Source organism: Arvicola amphibius, chromosome X (genome assembly GCF_903992535.2).
Source record: "Arvicola amphibius chromosome X, mArvAmp1.2, whole genome shotgun sequence".
NCBI classification, from domain to species: Eukaryota; Metazoa; Chordata; class Mammalia; order Rodentia; family Cricetidae; genus Arvicola; species Arvicola amphibius.
This window is the reverse complement of record NC_052065.1, coordinates 51,184,334-51,210,758: the sequence shown is the minus strand read 5'-3', so window position 1 is coordinate 51,210,758 and position 26,425 is coordinate 51,184,334. Positions and strand designations below refer to the sequence as shown.

General features: G+C 39.7%; 1 protein-coding gene across 3 annotated transcripts in view; it reads left to right on the top strand.

Moving 5' to 3' along the window:
• Positions 1-784: 784 nt before the first annotated feature.
• Pola1 (DNA polymerase alpha 1, catalytic subunit) overlaps positions 785-26,425 on the top strand; it is a 323,376-nt gene continuing 297,735 nt past the window's right edge. For 2 of the 3 annotated variants that reach the window (XR_005283881.1, XM_038317189.1), the window contains exons 1-10: positions 785-907; positions 6,242-6,366; positions 9,382-9,478; positions 11,208-11,288; positions 19,120-19,235; positions 19,692-19,754; positions 20,609-20,701; positions 21,113-21,200; positions 21,460-21,661; positions 21,748-21,926. Coding sequence is in view for 2 of the 3 variants with exons in the window: in XM_038317189.1 (XP_038173117.1) it covers positions 865-907; positions 6,242-6,366; positions 9,382-9,478; positions 11,208-11,288; positions 19,120-19,235; positions 19,692-19,754; positions 20,609-20,701; positions 21,113-21,200; positions 21,460-21,661; positions 21,748-21,926 (1,087 nt within the window). In the remaining variant the exon portion in view is untranslated. The remainder of the gene's footprint in view (positions 908-6,241; positions 6,367-9,381; positions 9,479-11,207; positions 11,289-19,119; positions 19,236-19,691; positions 19,755-20,608; positions 20,702-21,112; positions 21,201-21,459; positions 21,662-21,747; positions 21,927-26,425) is intronic. The other variant, XM_038317190.1, reaches the window with a different exon arrangement.

The window sequence follows — 26,425 nt, the reverse complement described above, 5'->3', positions numbered from 1 at the left end:
CGGGAGACAGAGGCAGGTGGATGTCTGTGAGTTCAAGGTCAGCCTGGTCTATAGAGCGAGTTCCAGAACAGGCCCCAAAGCTACAGAGAAACCATCTCAAAAAAAAAAAAAAAAAAAAAAAAGAAAAAAGAAAAAAGAAAAGAAGAAAAGAAATAAGCAAATACCCAAACACAAACCACTTAAGTAATTTTGTTCCTTTTTCAAGTGCATTACGTCACGACTTATGAGGTCAGATTGTTCCTTTTGGGAGGCCGCCACTTTAGTTTTTTGCTCAAGAAAGATGTTGCACAAACTTTTAGGTTGTGACACACGTTTTTTGTGGATAATCACACTCGGAGAGACCAGGCAAGAAACAGACTGTGTATCACCCCACCATCTGATTGTGCATCAAGGATGTCTCTTTTGGGGAGGGGGAGCGGGGAGGACAGAGACAGAGCAGCGACTGGGAGACAGAGACAGTGTCCCTTCCGTTTATGCCCGCCCGCATTTCTTTTCCCAGAAAATCATCTCTGATGACCAGAGAACCCCTTTTCCCACGAATCCTGCAGGGTTTTTAATTAAACTGCGTGCGTGCGCCTGCGCAGTGCCCTAAGGAGGTTTCTTTTCAGCGCCCGACCGCTTTCCCCCACAGTTCTCAGGCCTCGCTGGTTCCCGCTTTCCCTCTGGGGTCATCACAGGGCGCCAAAAGCGCACCCGCGGGAAGGCCGGAGGCGGGGCGCGGCTCGGCGGGCGCTGCACGTCAGTGGCCTTCCGGGCGGAAGTCTACAGCCTTCCGAGCCGCTGATTGGCTTTGCTACTGGCGCCTATCTCGGCCCCCGCGCCAGTTTCGGGCTGCTTGGCGCGGAACCGGGAGACTGTCCGAGCATGGCGCCAGTCCACGGCGACGACGGCGAACTGGGCGCAAGCGGTGAGCCATGAGCCCTTGCTCAGGGCACCTGGCTGGGAGTGTGGGGGTCGCGGCATGGTTGAGGGGAGCGGAGGATCTCCGCTGTGGATTATTCGGAAGGTGGCGCGCTCTCGGACCGCCCCTCGGGTCTGTTTGGCGGGTGACCTTAATCTTTCTGGGCGGAGACCCTCGGGCTGTGGGACGGGGCTTCCTCCCGGGTCAGTGGCTGAAGGGCTTTTCGGGGGAGGGTCCCTTCTCGTGTGACAGGCTCCGCACTCAATGGCTCTTTTCATGTCCTTGGATGAGTCGCATGCACGTGCGGGTTCCAACTTCCTGGCCAGCTGTGGCGGCGGCTTTTGCCCTCTAGGACCGAGGTGTCTGGCCGGGATGGAGCATGCGTGTGCCTCTGTTTCTAGGAAGCCCCAGAGAGCTCGGTAGCAGTGATATTGAGGACGGCACTGCCAGTGCTGTCACAGATGCATTTTGTCGCTACACGGTCAGGGCTTTTCAGGTTCTACCGGAAAATTCTTCCAGTGCTGCAGAGAAATAGTGTTCAGGTCTAGTCATTTTGAGCGAAGTTTGTAAAAAAAAAAAAAAAAAAGAAAAGAAAAGAAAAGAAAAAAAGATCAGCTGTAGCGCTTTGGATGCCCTGGCTATCAGGCATTTTGTGAGCAGTAATCTTTTATTTCCTGAAGTTATTTCCCAAAGTAGAACTCGCAGATGCAGACGGCCTTGCCTGATTTCTGATTTGCAGCGGCGTTCAACTGAAGTGTAACTGAACTTCAGTTCTAACTTCAAATCAGGTACTTTCTTAGCCCCGCGTCACATGGCCTGTCACTCACCGTGCATCGCCATTAATGAGCTCTTGCTTCCTAATCACTTTTAAATCACAGGTTTCAGATTTTCTTAGCCTTTCCCATTTGTGAAGACTCAATTATATTTGGAGAGTCGACTAGTCTGGATTACAAATGGAATGTGGGATGTGGGTGCGTGAACAGCCTGCAGCCCCCTCCCCATCAGTGATTTGTCTCAAGCCCATTCTTCACCCTAAAAAACTGTACTCCATCTGTGAACATCAAGAAATCACGCTTTGGAGGATACTGTGCAATCTTGAGACCCCTCTTAAGTCATAGTGTTGATTAAGTATTTGCTGGGGACTTGTGACTGGAATTTTTCCTTTAGAGCAGACCAGAACATTGTTATGTGAAAGACTGCTGCAGGTTACTGTCTCTGCCTGCTTTGGGAGAGGGTTGAGCTTCTCCAAGTGGTGGTTTGAAAACAGTATTTGAATCTTTGTGTTGTTCCTCATTGTTATTCTTTTTTACTAACTTGCTTACATGAAGCATTAGAGACATTGTTTTTTAAAAAAAGAGAACACAGTGTTTTTATGTTGGAAGGTGGAGCACCTGAACAGTGGCAGCAGAGAGTACCAAGGTGTGTAATTAGCTGTTGTTGTTCATAGAGAGCCACTGGAGACTTTAATGATAGAAAGTGTGGTATATTGGTTTGTTGAGCAAATATTTATTATGTAGGAACTCGGCATAGGCATTCTGCCAGGCTCTGGCATTAGCATGGCGGGTAGAATGGGTGTGGTTTCTGCCTTCATGGACTGGAGAAAGTAAACATTAACATGTAGTGCCACACTGAGTCCCCCCTGAGGAAACTGCTTGCTTTATTTTTGCTTTATGAAGCTAGACCAAAGCATTCACTAGGTGTGATGTGTGGAGTGTATGTGTATATGTATTTGATTATCCTATAACTACATACATATATGCCATGCATACATACACACACATACACACACATACACACACACATACACACACACACACACACATACACACACCCCTAGGCATTTACATATGCACACTGAATTTCTCCTGTACTGCTAAGTACAAAATAAGATAGCCGTTCTTATTTAATTCTTACACCTTTATGTAAGAATTATTAAGCTTTATGGGGCAGATGTGTTTTCCCCTTTTCATGAGTGTGAAAGGGTCTTAAAAGATCTATAAGTAGCTCTTACTGTGTATGAAAAGAGATTGGGAGTTTAATGATAAAAAAAAAGCCATATAGTGGTTCATTCAAGAAGCACTACAGCTACCGGAACCAACTCTAGTTACTTTAAATTGAAGAAATTTATTAGGATACTGTGTTATTTGCAGTGATCCTGTAGGACTGGAAAGCCAGTCTGGGGCTGCTTAGCCAGAAACAGTGATTAATTACCATTGTGCTACAAAACTGGGCCAGAGAAGAGGTCGTTGCGAACTATGGAAAGGTATCGGATGGTGAAATTTATACCTTGAGATATACTGGCCTCACATTTTCAGTTCGGTAGTAGTTATTTTTTGCAAACTTCCTTAATACATGTCTCCTTCCTTGGGATATTAGCCTTCAATTTAAAACCAGTCATTGGGAGAGACTATTTTATATGTTCATAGCCTAGCTACAAGGCATCTGGGAAGGAACACCCACTATAGCAGGTCAAAGGCTCTGTGAATCTTCAAGACATAGGAGAGAATTTCTCAGTTTCAGATACTAGGCAGCTTAACAAGGTGAGCCTGTCATTGAGGCACATACCTACAGTTCTACCACTTTGGAGGCTGGGGCTGGAGGATCTTCATTTAAGGACAGCCTGATTACCTAGTGAGACCCTGTCACAGAAAAAAAGTGAAACGTAATAAAACAAGACAGATGTTCATTGCTTAAGTGGCTTACTGGTGGTCTCATGTCACCCACTAAAAATGGCACAACTGGGGCATCTGTTCTGTTATTTCTAGAATCTAGGCTCTAATTTCCCTACTTGCTGTGTATTCTTGCAAGGAAATTAGCTTCCACACTGGCTTTCTCTCAGTTTCTGGAAACAATTCATTTTCTTCTTTTTGTAATTTGGCTCAGGTCTCTTCCTCTGTTTCTGTTACGTTTTATTCTGTTTTATGATATTGAAAATTTCTACTTTTTAGGCTTGCTGGAGATCTCTCCTGTGAAACCTTCCTCAGTTTCCTGAAGTTATGGTTCTCTCCATTTCCACTGCATTCTTACTTTTTCTATGGCACCATTTAGGTCCTTTTGTATTACTTGACTGTGAGAACCTTGGGGACAAGGAAGCTGTCTTATTTGTATTTTTATTTCAGACGTTGTGCAGTGGTATAGTGTTGCCTGTGGAGTAAATCTGTTTTAAGATCTAGAGAGTTTGGGGTGGATGTCAAAATCTCGAATTTAATACAGTGAATTCATTCTTAATGGCTATGCCCAATAATCTCTGGACCCTTTTCGTGTAGGCCTGCTCAAGATTTTTTAAATCATTTGAATGACATCCAAGGTTTTGTGACTGTCATCAAGTATCTGCATTCTTTAATTTTCACTTAATACCTTTCTGAAAATATATTTAAAAGTCAAATGTGAATGTCAAACAATAGACTGAGAAGCTACAGAGATTCCATTTCCAGAAAGCTAGGGAGAAAACAAGATCTCTAATTACACTTTATCTTAAAGATACAGTTTTCAACAATTTATAGCCAACATTGAATACACACACATTCTTTAGATATTATTTCCGATTCAGTCAGACACTTAGTCAAACAGCTTAATGTCACAAATGTTCCAGCATGGATGTTTTTAGGATGCCTCTTATCAATGTCTCATTTTCTGCCATTACTCCTTTTAGTAAATCAATCAGTATCAAATAAAATAAAACCATTTTAGAGACATATTTGGCAGTCATGCTGAGCCTAAACTCATGGCTGCCAGGCAGCACTGTTGATTTGATCATTTGTCATGTGTATAAAATTCTTAATTCTGTGGATGAAGTGTGTGTGTGTGTGTGTGTGTGTGTGTGTGTGTGTGTGTGTGTGTGTTGGCCAGTTTGTGATGATCCAAAGCGTACATGGTCAAAAATTGAATGATTGAACACCAAGGTCTTTTGATATTTCAATAATTGTACAAAGGGCATTCTAACCATTGTGAATTTTTACTACAGTCCTATATTATCATAATCTCTGAGTGCTCTTTTGAAATTCCTTCAGCCAGTTTGTTTCTCTGACATTCCAGGTGCTTTCTTTATACTTCCATCAGGGCATATGCTACTTAACATTGTTTTAGAGCCCCTCGCTACTCATCTTCCATGTTAGATTGTACATTTCTATGCATTTAGGAACTCTATCTTTTTCATCTGTCTCCTAGCATCTTGTACTTTGCAAAGAATGGATGTTTTTTTAACTCCTTTTGTTTTGACTAATGGAACACCAAGTAAATTATCCTTTATGACTCACTGAGTTGCTCATGGTCTGATGGAAATATTAAGTCTGATATCCATCTTTAATGTTTCTCTACATGAGTTTGAGATTTTCCTCTTAGCAGAAGACTAGAACTAGTTAGTGTGCTGCTTAGTGTTTTTTTTTTTTTACTCTTTCACAACGGAGATTTTATTGGTTGAGGAGTAAAGTACACAGACATTTCAATTCTTAAAACATGTACCCAAACTCTGAGGAGTCATACATTGTGTTCACGTACCCAAGAGCCATGTGTTGTTTCTCTTTGAACTTATTCCAAGTAATGTTCCATCCCCAAGACCTCACATAATAGTAAATTGTTCACAATCCTCCACCTCCACTCCACTGATGCTTAGTTTTAACACAAAGTAGGATCATCTGGGAAAAGGGAACCTCAGTTGAGAAAATGCCTCAATATCAGGTTGGCCTGTAGGCAAAGTCCATGGAGGCCTTTTCTTGATTGATTACTGTGGGAGGGCCCAGTCCACTGTGGAAGGTGCCAACCCTGGGTAGGTGGTCCTGGGAGATATAGTTGATTGTGGTTTTGAGAGTAAATCAGTAAGCAGCATTCCTTTAATTTTTTTTCTGTTCCTAACTCAAGGTTCCTTCCCTGACTTAACATGAAATAAAAAAAAAAAATAGACGGTTTCTTTTCGAAGTTGCTTGTGATTAGTGGCTTTATTATAATTATTTCTACTATTATTATTTTGGTTTTTGAGACAGGGTATCACTGACAGCTAGCCCTGGCTCTCCTGGAACTCACTATGTAGACCAGAGATCCACTTGCCCTTGCCTCTTGGGTGCTAGGATCAAAAGAGTGTGCCACCATGTCGGGCCTTGTAGTCAGTATTTTATCACAGCTACAGAGAAGTGAACAAGATAACTGGATTCAGCTGTTCTAACTGGAAATTAGAGGAAATTTTTGTAGAGTCACAGGATCTTCATATTTGACCATGAGCTTTGTGAATTATTTTGCGTTCTAAAAATACTCACTTGGATATGATTGTCCAGAAACAATCCTTTGGTTTTGAGGGGATATGGTTGGTAATTTTTAACATCTCATAAAACTTGGCTTATTTTTCAGCTGTGTCAGATTCAGCGAGTTTTGTAGCTTCTCGAGCTCGTCGAGAAAAAAAATCAAAGAAAGGACGCCAAGAAGCTTTAGAGAGACTGAAAAAGGCTAAAGCTGGTGAGAAGTATAAATATGAAGTAAGTAATGTTTTAATCCTGTCTTTCATTTCACAGCCTTCAGGCAGTCCTGTGTCACTTACACCTCGTTAGAAATATTAATATATTTAAAATATTTTTTCAGAGTAGGGAGGCCAAAGATAGAACCTAGGACCTCTTACATGCTGGGCAAGCATTCTACTACTGAGCTGTGTTCCTAGACCTTTTTTCACTTTGTGTTTTGAGATTGGAGTTCACTACATGGCTCATGGTGGTCTTGAACTTATAACCCTTTTTTCCCTTTTTTGTTTTTTGAAACAGTGTTACAGGGTTTCTCTGTGTAACAATCCTGGCCATCCTGGAACTCACTCTATAGATGAGACTGGCCTCAAGCTCATAGAGATTTACCTGCCTCTACTTCCCAAGTGCTGGGACTAAACACATGTGCCACCACTGCCTGACATTGAATTTGTAATCCTAATGCCATAGAGTTTTTCTAGTAAGTAGAATTACGGGCCTGTATCACTAGGCCTGGCTCATGTTTCTTAGAACATAATAGTGGACATATGTGGACATTAGGTAGATTTACAGATTATGGAGAGTACTAGACCCTTTAAAGTTGTTGTCTGGAATTTTGCATGCCATTTTTAAAGTAAAAGTAGTTACACCCGTGTTATGCTCTTATTTCACATAATATGCATGACCCTTAAGGGAAATGAGAAGTGCTTTTAATTTTATTATATTAAGTTGTCTAGCTAAGCACTTTCTCAGAATTGTTCTTAAGCTCATTTGCTGGGGATTAGCATTGGAGATTTGGACCTTATTGTTGGTAAGATTGAATGGGATACTCTTGACTGTTTTGTTTTTTAACCATTGTTTATAGCCTGTAGGTCAAAATCAGAATGCACAACATTGTCTAGCCTCACCTTCCATATTCTTGAACATCTTAACTGCCAATAGTGAGAAGAGATAAACAAATACTAGAAGATAATAGCAACTAATATATTTTCTGTGTTAACACATATTCGAAGTGCTTTTACCGATATGCTTTTTATTAAATCTTCTCAGTGATCATACGAAATAGATAGTATGATTAACAAACTTTTCAGGTGGGGTAACTGGGCACAGGAAGGTTAGTGAGAGCCTAGTGGAAGGGTCTTTATTTGAACCTAGGTGATCTGTCTTGGGAATAGTCACATTTAATTCTGGCCTATATTGTATTGGGGTATTAGCCAAATAGAAAGGATTTTGCCATTGACACCATTCAAGTTAAGTGAGGCTATGGTATCATAAAGAGTTGCTAAAAGGGTTATGGTGAAACAGGAGTAAATTTTTTGGGGGGGGTGAGGTTAGGCTTTTGAGACAGGATTTCTCTGTGTAGTTCTGGCTGTCCTGAAACTTCCTCTGTAGACCAGGCTGGCCTTGAACTCACAGAGTTCTTCCTGCCACTGCTTCTTGAGTGCTTGGATTAAAGGTGGGTGCCACCACTGTCCTGTGAGTAAAGCATTTTTAAATGTAGGAATTTCTGTAAAGGAGTTCTCTGGGGCATTTCAGATGTTGGTGTTATGTGGCTGAGTCCCTTTATACATGTATTGTTCTAAAAAGAGTTCATGATGGGCAGTAGCAGTGTGCTTTTTAAAGATAGTCTGCTGGACTCAGAGTATGGCTCAGTGGTGGAGTACTTGCCTAACAAGAGCAAAGCCCCGGGTTATATCCTCAGTAATACACATGCAGAAGATAGAATGAGAAAGTTTCCTTGTGTCTTTTAAAAGTATGTATTTTTATTTATGTATATGTGTGTGTCTGCCTTTGTGTTTGCACATGTGCCTGCAGGTACCCCTGGAGGCCCGTTAGATCTCTTGGAACTGGAGTTATAGGTGGTTCTAAACCATCTTATGTGGGTGCTAGGAACTAAACTCAGACCCTCTTAAGCACTGATCCGTCTTTTTTTAGTCCCATCCTGCTTGTTATTCCTTATAGTGGAAATCTAGTTAGCTGTTATCCGTTAGGCTTTCAAGACTCTGTATTCCAAGTTTTTTCCTAAGATCTTAGCTTTTCTAGTATATTTCCCCTTACAAAAAGACAGACTCCTAAGGAGGGGGCAGTTTTTTTTCCAAGACATGGTTTCTTTGTGTAACAGTTTTGCCTGTCCTGAAACTCGCTCTGTAGACCAGGCTGGCCTCAAACTCACAGAGATCTGCCTGCCTCTGCCTCCCGAGTACTGGGATTACAGGCATTGCCACCACCACCAAGCCAGGAGGGGGCAATTGTAAATGAGGCATGCCATATTTCCAGTCAGGCAGGTAGTGGCCTATCACCATGGGTAGCTGCAGCAGCGGTGTGCACCTGTGCTTTTATTGCTTTAACTGTGCAGAGGTGGTCTGATATGTTTATATTTGTGGGCTAGTATGATGTGAGAATTCACTACTTTCACCGGACTTCCCACTTAGATCCTCATTCACTTTCAAGGCCTGAAATTCAGGGAGGATTTTTGGTAGGACAAACAGATCATTCAAAAACCATTTCTTCTTTGCCTACAGAATAAAGAGCGAATTTGTTTTGCTCATTTTTGGAGGGCACGAATAAGGTATTTCCTTTGAATTTTATTCAGTTAATTGAACCGTTACTAAAATTAGTATCTTTGCAGGGCATTTATCAGTTAGTGTGAAAGGGTACACTATGCCTTATGCATTTGTTAAGTATAGGAAAAAGTAGTCTAGAAATTCTGTGAACAATCCCCAAAGCAGCTAATAAAGAATTGGCTATAATTCAGTTTGTTTTTTATGGAGTAGATGAGTAATTGATGGTGTGACAAGTGTATTATGCTAATGGAATCATTTAATATCTTATGTTAACACCCACCTAAAAGGAATACTAAGTTAATTGATGTCTATTTAAGGAAAACCCTGCAGTGGTGTTGAATGTCAGAACTCATGATTTGGTTGCAGCTACTCTATCAGCCTGCCATTCCAGTTTCAATTTGACAATTTCTTTTCATCAGAATTGTTTAACACTTTCACTCCATTTGAAGCTTTTCCATAAACTTTGTAATGGCAGGTTGAGGACCTCACAAGTGTTTATGAAGAAGTTGATGAAGAGCAGTATTCGAAACTGGTTCAGGCACGGCAGGATGATGACTGGATCGTGGATGATGGTATGTGGGAGGAAATTGCCTGCTAGGCACTGTGTTAGTTACTTATCGATTGTCATGTGGGGCAGTTGCTATGCCTGAGGAGATGTGAGGCAGTTTCATTAGTTATCTTTTTCTTTACTGTGATAAAATACTTGATGAAAACAACTTAAGGAAGGTAAGGCTCATTTAGGACACAGTTTGAGGCTGTAGTCCATCATCCTTGGGAAGTGACATTGTATCTGCAGTCATGAAGGAGAGGGGGGAATGCTTTGTGTTCTGTTTGCTTCCTTCTTTTTAAGTCCAGGGTCTCTATGGAATGGTGCTGCCCATACTTGATGGGTCTGCCCACATTAGTTAACCTTAATCTAGATAAGCTCCCACAGGCATGCCCAGAGGCTTATCTACTAAGTGCTTCTGTATCCTGTTATTTTGGCTGACAGTCAATATATGCTGTCACAGCATTGCTACATATTTTTGTTTACATTTTCCATAGTGTTTTGAAAATGAGGAAGCATGAAAATAGGAAGTCTACTTAAGAGCCATTTAGAAACTAATAGGCACATACCGAAGAATACCTCCCAGGACATGACTGACCATGTAGGAATTGAGAGGGAATGCTTGGGTCATTGGGTTCAATCATCAGTGTCTTCCTCTAAAAAGGGAATAATGAAGAACTACCAATCTGTGGATCCAACACACAGTCCCATAGCCTGTAGAATTAAGATATATGCTTTCCATCTAGTCTTGGGTAAGTCAGTTAATATCCCCTAAGCCACAAGATTTTTGACTGTGGTATAGAGATAAGAGACTATCTTCCAGAGTTGCTGTGAAGAATACAGCAGGTTGTAGGTATGAGATGTAATTTGAGCCACAGAAAATATCTTGAAGAGTGGTCTTTTTGTTTTTGTATAAAGCTCATTGCTTCCTGCTTATAGGTTCTAGGTTCTGATTCCCTCCCTCCCTCCCTCCCTCCCTCCCTCCCTTCTCTTTTCTTTTCTTTTTTGGAGACAGGGTTTCACTATGTATCTCTGGCTGTCTTGGAACTAGTTATGTAGAAAAGGCTGTCCTCAAACTCACAGAAATCCACCTGCTTCTGCTTCCCGAGTGCTGGAATTAAAGGTGGCATCACCACTGCCCGGCGTAGGTTCTGATTTTCTGGCATGAGAATATTGACCAGAGGAAAGAGATGAAGACTATATTCATGACTCCTATTTCTGTAATTGGTCAACTATGTGACTAGTCTTCCCATGGAAATTAGGGTGCCTTTCAGGGCTTGTGATATTTCCTTTTCTTTCATGGAACAAAATGACTATAAAGCAGCCTTTTTTTGGTCCTGTGTGTCAGATCATTTCTTTAGCTCACCTAGCTAGATATGCTATGTATCTTTAGGGTTTGACTCTGTATCTGCTGTGTGGATGCTACTATACCTTTTCTAATACCCGTTTGAACAGAATTCCACCAAACAAATTGGAACATACCAGAAAAATTGAGTATGTAAGTGTTTGGGTTTTAATTTTTTGAGCCATGAATAAAATATTATTGTTCACTTTTTATTTTTTGTTACTTTGAGGCAGGCTTTCATTCTGTAGCCCTGGTTGACCTTCAGCTTGTTTTGTAATTCCAGCTGGCCTCACACCTGCAGTCTCCCTGCCTTAGCTTCCTAAGTACTGAGATTACAGAGATGCACCACCATGCCCAGCTTTGGACCACTGTTAGAAATTAATTTCAATATTAAATTTTATTCTTTCAGATGGTACAGGCTATGTGGAAGATGGCCGAGAAATTTTTGATGATGACCTTGAGGATGATGCACTTGACATATCTGAGAAAGGTACCTATGTTTTGTTTTGAGAGATGCCATTTTGAGATTTGAAGAATTGCCTAAAATTTGGAGTGAGTTGGTATTCTGATACAGTCTGGCTTTGAGAGTATGTTCTAATAGAGAAACAGTTGGGTAGAAAAATTACATGTAAGATGTAGTGAGGAGCTGTGGGCTGCATTCCCGCCACCCTGCTTTCGGCCTCCTGACTAGCTTATGCCCCAAAATAATTACACAGAAACTGTATTCTTTTAAACACTGCCTGGCCCATTATTTTCAGCCTCTTACTCACATCTTGACTAACCCATATCTAATAATCTTTGTAACACCACGAATGGTGTCTTACCGGGAAAGATTCAGCACGTCTGACCTGGTGGCTGGCTTCATTGCATCTCTCTCCCTAAGGAGAGGCATGGCAGTCTGCTCAGAGAGGCGAGGCGGGGCAATTGTCTGAGCCATCTACCTCACTTCCTTTTTCCTGTTCTGTCTACTCCACCTATCTAAATTTTGCCCTATCAAAAAGCCAAGGCAGTTTGTTTATTAGCCAATGAGAATCCTCCATCATTTCCCCTTTTTCTGTTAAAACAAAAAAGGCTTTAACATTAACATAGTAAAATTACATATAACAAAACAGTTATCAAGTAAGAATTACAGTTACAATATCTATATCTACTTTATCTTTTATCATAACTAAGGAAAAGTACAACTATCTATTCTTCAACTCCATCAAAGACTCCAGAAGGATATAATATTACCTAAGTAAATGAGAAGTAAGCAACTTACAAAACTCTAGAAATCACAGAGACATCTTGCTGCCTGGACAGTCACCCAAAGTTCCTTTGTACCATTGGGGCATCCATCTTCAGCCTATAGACGCATAGTTTCCAGCAGACATTTCCATAAAGCAGGAAATTTCAAAGGCAGTTCAGTCAGTATCTGCTGTGTCCTGTAGAATGTCTCGCAGACTCTTTCATGAATCAGGAACCCCAAAGAATCATCTCACCTTTAGGCAAGTTCAGCAGTCCTCTCTCTGAGGGTTCTCTGTGTCCAGTTTATGCAATAGTCCAGGCAAGAGCAGTTTCTTGCCCAAATGGCTATCAAACTCCATAAGGATCCTCTTCGATGCCCATCATCTTCTTAAAGTAGATTGGTGCTGCCAGGAGCAGATGTGTCTCATTATCATGAAAATTTCTACGTTATTAAAACATTAAATGCCATATTTTGCAGTCTTTGAAAGATATGAAGAATGTCTATCTAACTGAAATATATCTCTCTCTATATAGAAAATCTAACATGACTACAAGCTTAACTATTATTGATGACTATCCATCAACAACCTATATTTCCTAATTATACATTACATTTTAAATGAACTACACAATCACAATACCTTAATCAGTATCAGAAATACATATACATATAACAAAATTGACCTTAAATCTCTATCAATAAAGCAAAATCTATACCAATGCAAATTATTCATATCTGTATCAGTAAGAAGCAAAATTCTAGGAGGAAATAAACGTATTATATCCCCATTATCCAAAGACTTTGATGTTTTTCTTATTTTAAAATTTTTAGTTCTTTAGTAATTTTCGAATTGCAGATTTTAAAGGATGCAACAATAAGTAATGTCTTTTAATTCCTATTGAAGTGATGTATTTAGAATATTTGCCCTTTAATATAGTATAGTAGAAACAAGGGTTTATATACCAAGGTAATTATGAAGGCAATTCAACACAAAACTGTAAACTCCCTTAAAACATGATGCATTTGTTGTAGTTAGCTTGTAAAGTGTGGTGATAATCAGTAGTGAATTTAGTAGATAAAAACGTCATGTAGATGATAATATGTTGCCGTGTCAAAAGGATGAATGAGCCTGTTGGGGAATCAACTTGCTTTAGTTGAAATTTTAAATGATCCTCATTTGTGATTAACATTTTATACATTTGCTTCCTTTCCCTTTTCCTAACCACAAATACAAAGACTTTTGTGGTGAGTTTTTTAAACTGCAGCAGTGGCTTTCTAAGAGTAAGGATGCTTGTCTGTTTAACCATAGCACCATTTTCATGGTATTTTCTAATATGATGTCTATAGAAAAAATTTCTAATTAGCTCAAAAATATTTTTTATAATTAAAACATTTATTGACATATTTATTTGTGTGTGTGTGTGTGCGAGAAAGAGAAAGGGACAGAGGGAGGGGGCATATGCATGCACTGGGATGTCTGTACCAGTGTCCATTTCGAGATCAAAGGACATTTTGGGAATTGGTTATTTCTTTCCACCTTGCTTGGAGGCAGCATCTCAATCTGTTGATTGCCTGTTACGACTTCCAGGTTAGCTGAACCCCATCCTAGCTGATTTTTCTACCATAGCCTCTCATTTGACTGTAGGAGTGCTAGAATTATAGAGGAGTGCTACAATTATAGATGCATGCTACCCTACCCCAGATATTTTAAACCTGGGTTCTAGGAACTGAATTCAGGATGTCAGGCTTATTCAGCAAGTGCTGACACCTAATGAGCCATCTCCTTGGCTCCCCTAATTTTTAAATTTTTTTTTAAGACAGGGTTTCTCTGTGTAACAGTTCTCGCTGTCCTAGAACTCAATTTGTAGACCAGGCTGGCCTTGAACTCACAGAGATCTGCCTGCCTCTGCCTCCCAAGTGCTGGGATTAAAGGTGTGTGCCACCACCGCCCTGTCTGATTGTTTCTTTGTTCTTAAGTTCAGGTTAGATATTTTGGCAACAGTAAAGAAATACTTCAGAGTAAATGTGACAACATCTATAGCAGTAGAGACCTTCCCTTTGATCAGATATCATTTGTTCCCTTTTATTGATAAGTTTGATTTCTTAGTTAAGCTGATAATGTCAGATTACTTGCAAAACTTTCTTTCTCCCTTTTGTAGTCATGAAGGTACTGGATGATTTTAAGCCATATATATTGTATATAGCCTATTTCCTCACAAAACTTCACCAAATGCTTTGAGTAGCTATTGGTGATTCTCTCCTTTTTATTTTTAAATCATTCATTTAATTGCTTTTTGAAATAAGCTCTTGCTTGCTATGTTACTCTGGCTGCTATCAAACTCTTGAACTCTAGTAATCCTTTTGCCTAAGCCTCATGGTTCATTAAGCATTTTGGGTATCACTGCACCCTGCTTCTCTATTCTTTTATTTTATGACTTTGAAATTGGACATTTCTGAGAAATACATCATTAAAGTTTAGTATCCATTAGTTTCCTTTTGTGTGTGTTGGCTGCTGAGCTCAAGTGTGGGTGAGTATGCCAGTGGTCAGAGAAAGACCCTGGGGTATCTTCCCTTTTCACCCTTCACCTAATTCTTTTAAACAGGGTCTGAAGTCTGCTGTTTTTGGCCATGCTGGCTGTCCAGTGAACTCTCTGAATCTATTCATTTTCCTATCAGCACTGGGGTTACAGGCATGCAAGGCTATACCTGGTTATTATGAGTGTGCTGGAGATTTGAACTTGGGTCATCTTGCTTTCATAGCAAGTGGTCTTTCATTTTTCCCTTTGAGGTTCACACTTTAATGGAGTTCTTTTAATCATCATTTGACAGGGTCCTGCTAGTCTTTGAACATTGCCCAGCTTTTAGAGCAAAGATGATTTTTCAGGCCCTATCTTGTACACTTCTGTCATAAACCTGCAATTGGCTGTTTCTCCCTAGAATCTTGGTTCTTTTTAAGTGGGGGATTATATTCAAATCTGGGGAATGGATGTACTCATTGCTACTGAGGTATAGAGGTTATGCTTGAATTATGGCAGTGTTGTTAATTGTATCATTTTGACTCGATCTTGACCTGATCTCATCACGTCTAAATTTTAATTTTGCCAGCTGTGTAGTAGGAAGTTGGAATGGACAGGAAGTATCTCAGAGAAAGGACCTATGTCCCAGTTGCCCCAGTTTTGATCACTGTAGCCAGTACAAAGAATGTATGCAGTTTTTCTTGAGTTGAAGGAGTCATCATTGTGTTTCCATGATTGTATTATTTTTTCTTCTTGATTAGATATCAGTGAAGACAAGTTTTGAGATTCTAGAAAACAGTCTTAGAAATTTTTACTTCTTGTTTTGTGCCACCATATACCTACAGCTTATCAATATTACATTATCCTTTGCCAGAAGCCTGGTAAGATCAGAAGAGCTTAGGAAGGGAAATAGGATCCAACAATTTACTTTAAAATTTATAGAAAAGTCACAGAATTTTGGCCAGAAGTAAAAGGTCAACTAACTGTATTTGAAATCACCTCATCATGTATTGGCTGCATACCATAGAGGTAGAAAAGTATATCAACTACGTTGCAGTGAAAAGAAATCAATGAGAAAGCACAGTAAAATAAAGCACTAAAGAACGCCATATCAGTATTATACTTTTTTCCCTGTATTTCTGAATAAATCCTACTAACCTATAGTGGTGAGATTAAAGCCTTCTCATGAAGTCTTTCTTGTTTGTTTCAAACTTCTATTGACCTCTCTGTACTCACTCTTAAAGCCTGAGTTTTGTTAATTGGCATTTAAACATTGTTCCAAATGATGTCAATGAAAATCTAAAGACCTTTGTATAATTCTCTTGTCTTAAAGTTTTCACAAATATCCTACAGTTTTCACAGTCCAGGCACATAAAAATATATTATTCATCACTTTTAGTAAATTTGCAATGTGTGCAGCCATTTCTACTATCTGATTCCAGAGTAGCTTCACTTTAGATGCATACCCAATTCTCATTAAGAAGTTACCCCCTATATTCCTTCAGTGCTTGGCAGCTATTGATGTACTTTATATCTCTGGGTTTGCTTATTCTATTAGGACACTTCATATAAATGGAATTATACAATAATTGACCTTTTGGGTCTGACTTCTTTGACTTAGCATAATGTTGCTAATTTATTTCATTCATGTTATAGCATGTGCTAGTACTTTATTTTTATAAATGAATAATATACTATTATGTGATATACACACACATCACATATTGTTTATCTCTTAATTAGTTGGTGGGCATCTGTGTTTTTTCCATCTTTTGTTTATTGTCCTTATTGCACTTTGAACATTGTGTTCAAGTTTTTGCTTGAGTATTTTTTGTTTGGAAGGCTATATACCAGGAATTTTGTGTATTGTTTTGATTTATTTTGTTATATAAAAGATAATGTCTACATAGTTACTTTCCATGTTTTATTTCACATAGCGAGGTTCCCTGAAAATCACTCTAGTGTGATATGTAGAGTATGTAGAAATCTTTCCTTCATGTTTATGTGTCTGTAGCTGCAAAGCAGCATGTGGCTGCTTCTTGGTGTAAGTATTCACTCCTTTCAATGAACTTGGAAGGACTCAATAATTTGCTATTATAAATAGTACCATATCTGGTAACTCTGTGCCTTCCTCCTGGAAAATTCCTAGAAATGAAGTTCCTGGCTTATAGAGTAAGTGTACATGAAAGCTTTTTAAATTATCTTAAAAGTTTTTTTAAAAAGATTTATTTATTTTAAGTGTATATGAGTATTTTGCTTGCATGTATGAATGTGTACTACTTGTGTGCCTGATGCCCATGGAGGTCAGAAGCAGGCATCAGATCCCCTGGAACTTTAACTAGAGTTATGGATGGTTGTGAGCCACCATGTGGAAGCTGGGAACTGAACTGGGTCTTCTTTGGGAGCAACAAGTGTTCTTAACTTCTAAACCATCTTTCTAGCCTCTGTCTATTTTGAATGTTTGTTCATGTTTTGTTTATATGTATGTCTGCACCAAATGCATGCCTGGTGCCCATAGTGGCCAGAAGAGACCATAGGATCCCCCAGAACTAGAGTTATACAGGTGGTTGTGATCATGTAGATGCTGGGAATTTAACTTGAGTCCTTTGGAAGAACAGCAGTGCCCTTAACCCATCTCTCTCTATTTTTAGGTTTATTATTATTTTATGTTCATGATGTTCTACCTGTACAAATGTATGAGGGTGTCAGAAGCCCTGGAACTGGAATTAGACAGGTGTGAGCTGCCACTTAGGGGCTCATTACATAGCACAGGTTATTTTTGAACTCAAGCTCTTTCAGTTTCAGCTTGAGTCCTCCTGACCCAGGTTATTGAATGCTAGGATTACAACCCTGGACTATTGTGCCCAATCATGTTCTTTATAGGAGTTATGCATTTTTATAACCAGTATACAAGTATCTGTTTTCCCAAAGCCTTGCTAACAATATATTGTCAAGCTTTTGAGATAGGAGGGCTTTGCCTTGTCTTATTGTATCTTGTTTTATCATTTTTGGCTGTCATCTCTTGGAGGCCTGCTCTTTTCTGAAGTGGAGAGGAGGGATAGTGGGTCTAGGAGAGAGGGGAGATGGAGAGGAGCTGTGAGGAGTGGAGGAGGGGAACTGTGGTCGGAATGTATGTATGAGAGAAGAATCTATTTTCAATAAAAATAAAAACCAAACCAAACAACAACAAACAAACAAAAAAGACAGTTGAATGTTGCCATAGGAAGGAGACTAGAAATCTTTGTGGGGGAGAATAAAGCCTGAATTTTGATATCACATTGATGTAGATATGGGCAACATTAATTGAACTCAGTGGGTTATAGCAGAAAAGGACATGAAATTGGGAGAGTGATATGTTGGAGGGTCTGGGGCAAGGGAGTTGTAGGTTAGATATCATTTAGATATATTGTGTATATATATGAAAATTTCAACCAGGTGTGGTGGCACATGCCTTTAATCCTACCACTGGGGAGGCAGAGGCAGGCGGATCTCTGAGTTCCAGAATTCCAGGCCAGCCTGGTCTATAGAGTGAGTTCTAAGATAGCCAAGGTTACACAGAGAAAACCTGTCTAGAAAAGCAAAAAAAGAATAAAAGAAATAGATTATTAAAAATTTTGAGCACCACCAAGATACTTGTGTTGTTTATTTTTAAATTTGTCATTTTGGTGTGTTAATTGGTCATTCTAGTTTCTTTTTAGGTTTATATTTTTGGAATGAATCAGAAAATGATATTAAAATGGACAGTGTTAGAAAAGTTCTTAGGTGATTTAGTCATGCCCACAAAGAAAGACAGATGACAAAAGTTCTCTTTGAATGAGCAAGTACACTTGTGCCACTCAGTTTTGATACATCATAGAGCATGTGTCCAGGTGCTGTTGGTTCCAGATTATCTTTATTGCCTTATTTTTGTGGGAAGGAAGACAGCAAGTTAACCCCTTTGCAAAAGCTTTGCATTTCTACTAACTGATGTGGGGTGTCCTTCTGTGTATGTTACTTTATTGGTTGATGAATAAAGATGTTTTGGCCAATGGCTTAGCAGAGCAAAGCCAGTTGGGAGATCCAAACAGATATATATAGAGAGTAGGCAGAGTCAGACACCATGTAACTAACTACCTAAGGAGAAGGACGTGCTGGCTGGAACCTTACTGATAGGCCACAGCTTCGTGTGATACACAGATTAATAGAAATGGGTTAATTTAAGAATTAAGAGCTACCTAGAAATATGCTTAAGCTATTAGCCAAACAGTATTGCAGTTAATATAGTTTCTCTGTGATTATTTGGGTCTGAGTGTTTGGGAAACGAAAGAGCAGTCACCTTCTACAACAACTAGTCACCTGCCCCTCCCCCTGATATTTAACTCATCATATTTCAATGCTTCTCATAATTCAGACTTCATTTTTCTTCAGTTTATCTCATTTAAAAGACTCTTTCCTGTGTACCTTCTGCAGAATTTCCCAATTTTGTATTTTGAGTTCTTAGTTTATTCGTAAGTTCTCATATACAGACAATGAGTGACTGCAACTAGGCTTTAGTTTTCCATCTAGCTCGTGTTTCTGAATACATTTTATTTCAATAGGAAGTGATGGCAGAGCACACAGAAAGGACAGGAAGGATGTAAAGAAACCTTCAGTGACAAAACCAAACAATATCAAGGCAATGTTCATTGCTAGTGCTGGGAAGAAAACTGCAGATGTGAGTTTCAGGTTTCCTTATATTGTGTTTTCCCCTCTATGAAATGAAATGAAATTAATTTTTCATTGTCCAAATTGTATGTGCTCAATACATGTTTGAGTAACGTTCTATGAATTGCACTTAGTAAGATAAATTTAGGTTTTATGTGAATATAGGTACCTCAGTGGTTTGAACTTAGGAGACAAAAGAAAATTGAATAGAAATGCTGAAATGACAATTTCTTTAATTTTATTGACAAGCAAGAATTACGGAGTAAAGATAAAAATAGAGGCTGGGAGTATAAATTTAATTGGATATGCACAGGTGATTGTTAAAATCTGAATAGTAGATGAGAGTGAGCAGTGAAGGACTGATGGGATCAGGTTCTTCCTTTCAGAAATGTATGTATGGTCTGCATGAAAAAGTTCAATCCAGAATCTCATTTGCCCTTGTAAAAAATTTTTATATAATATACAGAAAGCAGTAGACTTGTCCAAGGATGATCTGCTAGGTGACATTCTACAGGATCTGAACACTGAGGTAAGTGAATTTCCTGGAGTTATAAGATGCAGGGGCATAGATTGAAAAAACAGTTCAGTAATTATACAAAACAAACTCACTAGAAAGAAATATGCCAGCATACCACCAAACATGCACATACAAAATCCCCCCCACATACAAAAAAGAAAATAAAATACCACAAATTAGTTTCTTCTTACTGTTTTTTAGGTTTCTTCTCACCATTTTAGGTGAGGAGTTTCCAACTGTTACTGCTCTAGGATTATGTAGATGGCCTGTGTGGGTGTGTGTTGGAAGTAGTAGGAATCCACCCAGTAGTTGGTTCTGTGAATTTTCAATGCTTGTATTTTGTTGCTATAGTGTATGTTCCATAAATAGATTGAAGCCTGTCAATCTGCACACAGGCATGAGAGCTCCTTTCTGAATGCTGAGTGGGAATGAAGGAAGAGTAAGTGAGCTGCTTTTGATAGAACTCAAACAGGCTCATTTACACTGTGAATTTTGCGATTTGGCCATATCTCATAAAGACTAAGCTTTTGTTTAGAGGTGCACTTCTTTCTAAGTGACTACTGATTGACTAATACCAACACTGTAGTTCTATTTTGTTTGATGTTAAATGTAATACCTGAAAGAGTAAGTGAAGAGAGTATGTTAAATTTTTGAAAGAAAAATAATTAGGGATGGATTAAATATTCTGGTTTTCTAGTGATTTCTGTAGTATTATTGCTATAGTAACTGCAGTACATAAGCATGGATCCTGTTTGTGGGGCAGGGAAGGAAAAACACTTATTAGGTATAAGCAAAGAAATGTACTTTTTCTGTTATGTGATAAATCAGGCATGACAATGAAATGTCTGTCTTCTCTTTCCTTTTAGATACCTCAAATATCTCCACCACCTGTATTGATACCAAAGAAAAAAAGATCCACTGGAGTTTTGCTCAATCCTTTCTCAGTGCACACCCCTAAGGTAAACTCTGTAGGAACATTGTTCTGCTTTAAATTTGTTTTATTTGCCTATATGAAGGGGAGATGATGATTTTGAATTTGTTTTGTTTCTTTTAAATTAGAACTTCCATTCAATATATCGTTTCATGTATTTCAAAAATAGCATGTGCCTGCATTTTTGTAGTAAATTTTGTAGTAACTAGTACATGTTTATTATAGGTATTACAACTGTGTTAAATGCAATAATTTTCTTCCTGGAAACAAGTATTTTTTTGTGTAAATCCAGGTAACAGTAAAATAATTGAAGCCATTACATTAATAATACACAAATCTTTTTATAAGTGGGAACTGTCATTATCTTTGGCCAAGGTAGGACAGTTGCATATTTTTAGTATGCAGTTCTAACTGACTAAACACTTAAAAACATTTACAGGCAATTCCTTCAGGAAAACCTGCTTCCCCTGTCCTTAGGAAGGAACCTCTGTTAACTCCCATTCCTCTTAAATGTGCTGAATTTGCTGGTAAGTCTCATGTCAGGCAAAAGTACAAGTTGTTGAACAGTAACTGCAATACATAGAGGCTTGGTGATATAGGGGTGGAGGTAATTTTGAAGGTGGCACATCTAATCACGAAAGGTTGAATTTGTAGTAGTAAAAATTAAAAGCATCCAACCTGAAGATTAAAGAGAAATATAACGTAGGAAAAGGCTGTTTCAATGTAGAGTAAGCTTTGTGGCCCATGACACTAGCATGTGATGGGAACATATGGTGATGTTTACAGGAGAGCTGGCCCAAACAGAGTGTCCAGAAGATGAGCAGGAATCAGGGATAATGGAGTTTGAAGATGGTGACTTTGATGAGCCCATGGAAGCTGAGGAGGTAGATGGGGAGCCTGTGACTGCCAAGACTTGTGACCAAGAGAATGAGCCAGTAGAGAGGGTGAAACATGAGGCAGATCCTAAAAAAGGGATCACATCTTTCTTGTAAGTACATTTTATAATATTTCAGAAAAATAGTACTCTAATTATTCTGTTGGATTATAAAGTTTTTGAAAATGTGATTTCTGCAGAGAAAGTTTTCTCCCAGATGTGTCTTGTTGGGAAATGGATCAGGAGGATGAAAGCAGTTTCGTAGCTCAGGAAGTTCAGGTGGATTCCAATCACCTCCCATTAGTAAAAGGGGCAGATGATGAACAAGTATTTCAATTTTATTGGCTGGATGCTTATGAAGATCCATACAATCAACCAGGTAATCATACTTAAGGTAAACTTAGACTTTTAGTACAGAGTGTAATGCCTTTTCCTTTAAATAGTTTAGTGATTCTTATTGGCTTTGTGATGTGGGAGGGTCTTCTGTTTGAGTTGATTTCATTGGTTAATGAAGAAACTTCTGTAGTGATGAGCTGTGGGCCGGCTTCCTGCCGCCCGGCTCCAGGCCACCAGCAAGCTTATACCCCAAAATAACAACACACAAACTGCATTCATTTAAACACTGCCTGGCCTATTAGTTTCAGCCTCTTACTCACATCTTGATTAACCCATATCTACTAATCTGTGTAGCACCACGAAGTGGTGCCTTACCGGGAAGATTCTAACATACGTCAATCTTGGGCTGGAGCTTCGTTGCATCTGTCTCCCTGAGGAGAGGCACGGCATCTGGCTCAGAGAGCAGAAGCATGGCGATTTATTAACTTCCCTTCCCAGCATTCTGTTCTGTCTACTCCGCCCACCTAAGGGCTGGCCAATCAAATGGGCCAGGCAGTTTCTTCATTAACCAATGAAATCAACTCAAACAGAAGACCCTCCCACATCAGCTTTGTTCCAATGGAATCAGAGAGTAATTTGTCTCTTTAAATTAACTAATTTTTTTGACACAGGATCTGGCTTTGGCTGTCTTGGAACTCCATAATGTAGACCAGGCTGGTCTTGAATTCATGAGATCCACCTGGCTCTGCCTCCCCAGTGCTGGGATTAAAGGCATGCACAACCACACTTGGCCTAATTTGTCTTTTTATTCAACAGAGAATAAATACACACTGAGGTGGAGAGCAGGAATTCAAGGCAGGACCTGGAGGCAGGAACTGATGTAGAGGTCATGAAAGAGTACTGCTTTCTGAATTTTTTGATCCTTGTGGCTTGTTCAGCCTGCTTCCTTTAGTACCCAGGACCACCAGCTCAGGGGTGCCACCATCTCCAGTGAACTGGAAGCCCTACACACCAATTATTAATCAACTAAGTGTACCACAAGCTTGACCACAGGCCAATATTGTGGGGGCATTTTCTCAATTGAGGTTCCCTTTTTTCAGATGACTCTACCTTGTGTCAAGTTGACAAACAAAACAAAACAAAACTAGCTAGTACAGCTAGATACTGAAGACCTTAAAAGCCTTCTCAAGGAATTTCAATCTTACTCAAAGAATGTGTCAGTCAGAAGGTTTAATTGTAGTGTGTTATGATCTCATAATTGACCTTACATTTTAGCAGAAATGCTCTGACGTGTGGAGAAGTGTGTGTGTGTGTGTGTGTGTGTGTGTGTGTGTGTAAGCACTCAAGGAGGCTGGAGTGGGGTAGCAGGGAAATGTGGAAGCCCTGAAGACCAGTCAGTTTAGGGTAGAAGTATTAGATAATTGGAATCTGATTACTGTATAGAAATAGAAAAGTAGCCAGGCGGTGGTGGTGCATGACTTTAATCCCAGCACTTGGGAGGCAGAGGCAGGTGGATCTCTCTGTGAGTTCGAGGCCAGCCTGGTCTACAAGAACTAGTTCCAGGACAGGTTCCAAAGCTACTGAGAAACCCTGCCTCAAAAAACCAAAAAAAAAAAAGAAATAGAAAAGTAAAGAGATTTTAATTATATTTTGACGTAAACATTTTGTAGATTGTATGGGGCCAAGAAATAGGAGTCAAGACTGACCCTGGTTATTCTTCCTTTTTTCTTTGTTTGCTTTCTGAGATAGGGTTCTTCTTTGTAGCCCTGACTGTCCTGGAACTAGCACTGTAGACCATGCTGGCCTCAAACTCACATGATCTGCCTCTCAAGTGTTGGGAGTAAAGGTGTGTATCACCACCGGGTTTCACACCGGGTTTCTCCCTGGCCATTCTAATGAGCTAATTCTGTGAATTCTTGACTCACAAAATGCTAGTAGTGGGTTGACTAAAATGGCTGTCCAATAATAGAACAAAGAGAATATTCTTTATGAATTTGTAGGGCTGAGCATCCAGTGAGGGATATTGTTATTCCTTCTTGTAGGGGAAAAAAATCACCTAAGCTCAGAACACCATTGTGATGTCAGAGGTATATTACTCCATTTTGGACACAAATACCTGTCTGAGAAGGTCCTCAGTAGTAGGAGCCACTTGTTTGTTCCTGGCTGCCCAGACTCGAAATAACCACTCAGAAACTATGTTATTTAAATCACTGCTTGGCCAATCGCTTAAGCATATTGCTAGCTAGTTCTTATATCTTTGCTTAACTCATTTCTATTAATCTGTGTATCATCATGTGGCTGTGGCTTACCGGGTAAAGTTTTATCTGGATCTGGCATCTGTCTCCAGTGGGGTTACATGTCTTCTCCCTGATTCTGCCTTCTTTCCCCAGTATTTAGTTTAGTTTTCCCCACCTAGCTCTACTCTGCCCTGTCAGTATTCATTAACCAATAAAAGCAACACATATACAGAAGGACCTCCCACACCACTCCTTGAACTGAACAGATGTGTTTTCTGTGGCTGTTTCTGGGTCTGTGTCTCTGCTACCAGATTGAACTTGTTTTGTGTTCTTCAGGTTAAGTTTTAAAAAGTACTCCCAAGTGAAGTAGTGGAATTTTTTTTTGTCTTTGGTCTCTTTGCTCATCAACAGAAGGGAAAACAACTTTTCACTTACCATGATTCATTAAATGAATTCTGGCATTCAGAATAACTTAGCTGTGGGTATAATGACTGCATTTGAGTAGCTAGCTGCCTTTGTTAGCCTTGGGGTTCATGTCTTCTGTATTGTTTTCTGTTAAGACCTGTGGGAAAATTTAGTTTTGTGTAATTAAAGTGTTATAAGCAGCATAAGGACCCTTTCCTCAAAGTTGGTCTTTTTACAATAGGAGTTGGAAGTGGTTTAGCAGGTAAAGGCTGATTAGCTTGGTGACTTGAGTTCTGCCCTCAGAACCTACATGGTGAAAGGAGAGAGTTGACTCTTGCAGGTTGTCCTCTGACATTCGCACTCCCCCTCCCAATATATAAATGCTAAAACCTCAGATATTTGTATACGGACATCTGCATTCTTATATATGCTTATAACTTGTGAAGCAGACTTCATAGATTTGATTAAATTAAGAGACGAGAAGAATTTCCTGTGGGCCCAGTATAGTGTAGGAATCTTTGTTAAAGGATCAGAGTTAATATAGTCAGAGTCACCATGGTCTGTCTGATTAGTATAAAATATCATATACACCTGAAATAGAATTGTCTGCATTTAGATATCTTGGGATCTGTGGTGGAAATAAGTGGTATTTTTCAGAATGATTTCCCAGAGACTGCATTTAATGAAACTTGAGGGAATAACTGTAAAGCAAGTATGTAAGAAGGATGACTAACTGTTTGACTTGGAGACCTGACTTAAATAAAGCTAACTGGATATTACCTAGAAAAATGTTAATGGTTCCTAGAGGAATTGTCAGATCATTAATATACTTCCTCTTAGCAAATATGTATATGTTCTCTCAGAACCACTTAGGTAGCATGTGGCCTTATCTTAGTTTCTTAGGCAGTTATAGTCAAGCTCAGAAATGGTATCTTAACCAACCCCACTTTACCTAGGGCATGATGATTTTGTTATGGATTCTTGCTTTTTAAAAATTTTTATTTATTCAATGTGTCTTTCACATCATGCATCTTGATCCCATTCATTTTCCTGCCCCTTCGCATCCGCCCTCTCTAATCCCCCCCAATAAAACAAAATTTAAGAGAAAAAAGAAAAAAGGGAAAATTAAAAATCTCTATCACAGAAGCTACAGTGTGACACAGTGAGTCACACAGTAAACCCCTTTGTCCATATATCTTTACTTGCAAGTATTCTTTGCAAAGCGTCGTTGGTCTGGTTCGAGGCCTCAGGTTTCTGTTACACCATCATTGTTGGGCCCTCACTGAGACTCTTGGATATCCTGTTTTTGCCCTGTGGTTTGGAGATCCTGCAGCTCTGAGTCTGAGGGTCAGACCACTTCATGTGCTCCAGAAGAACATAAATGGGTTGGATATTGGGGTGGGCCAATTCTTAATTCTGGTTCTGGGCTTGGGCAGCTGCAGGGTTGGTCAGCCCGCCAGTTCTTCCCTGTCCTCACCATTAGGGTGAACTCTCCAGCTTTGCCCCTGCAGCAGTGAATAAGGAGTGGAACCAGTTCTCCTGTTCTCATGTCCCCAGGGTTGTCTCTCAACAACCTACACTATCAGAGTCAGCTCTACTATATTCCCCCGGCTGAGGTGCAGAGGCCATTCTCCCAAGTGCTGCAGCTGGTGAGCATCAGGGACAGCCCTCCCACTCTTACGACTCCAGAACCAGCTCCTCTACCTGTCTCAGACATTGATGTATGTGTGTGTGGGGGGCGGTGTTGGTGTGGGAATGGATGGTATCTCTCTACACATGTGACCGCATGTCAGATAAGTAATGGGGACAGCTCTCATTTGCTTGCAACATGGGGTGGGTCATACTTCAGACAACAGGGCCAGTTCTGCTGTAATGTCTAGGCGAGCGGCAGGGCCCACTT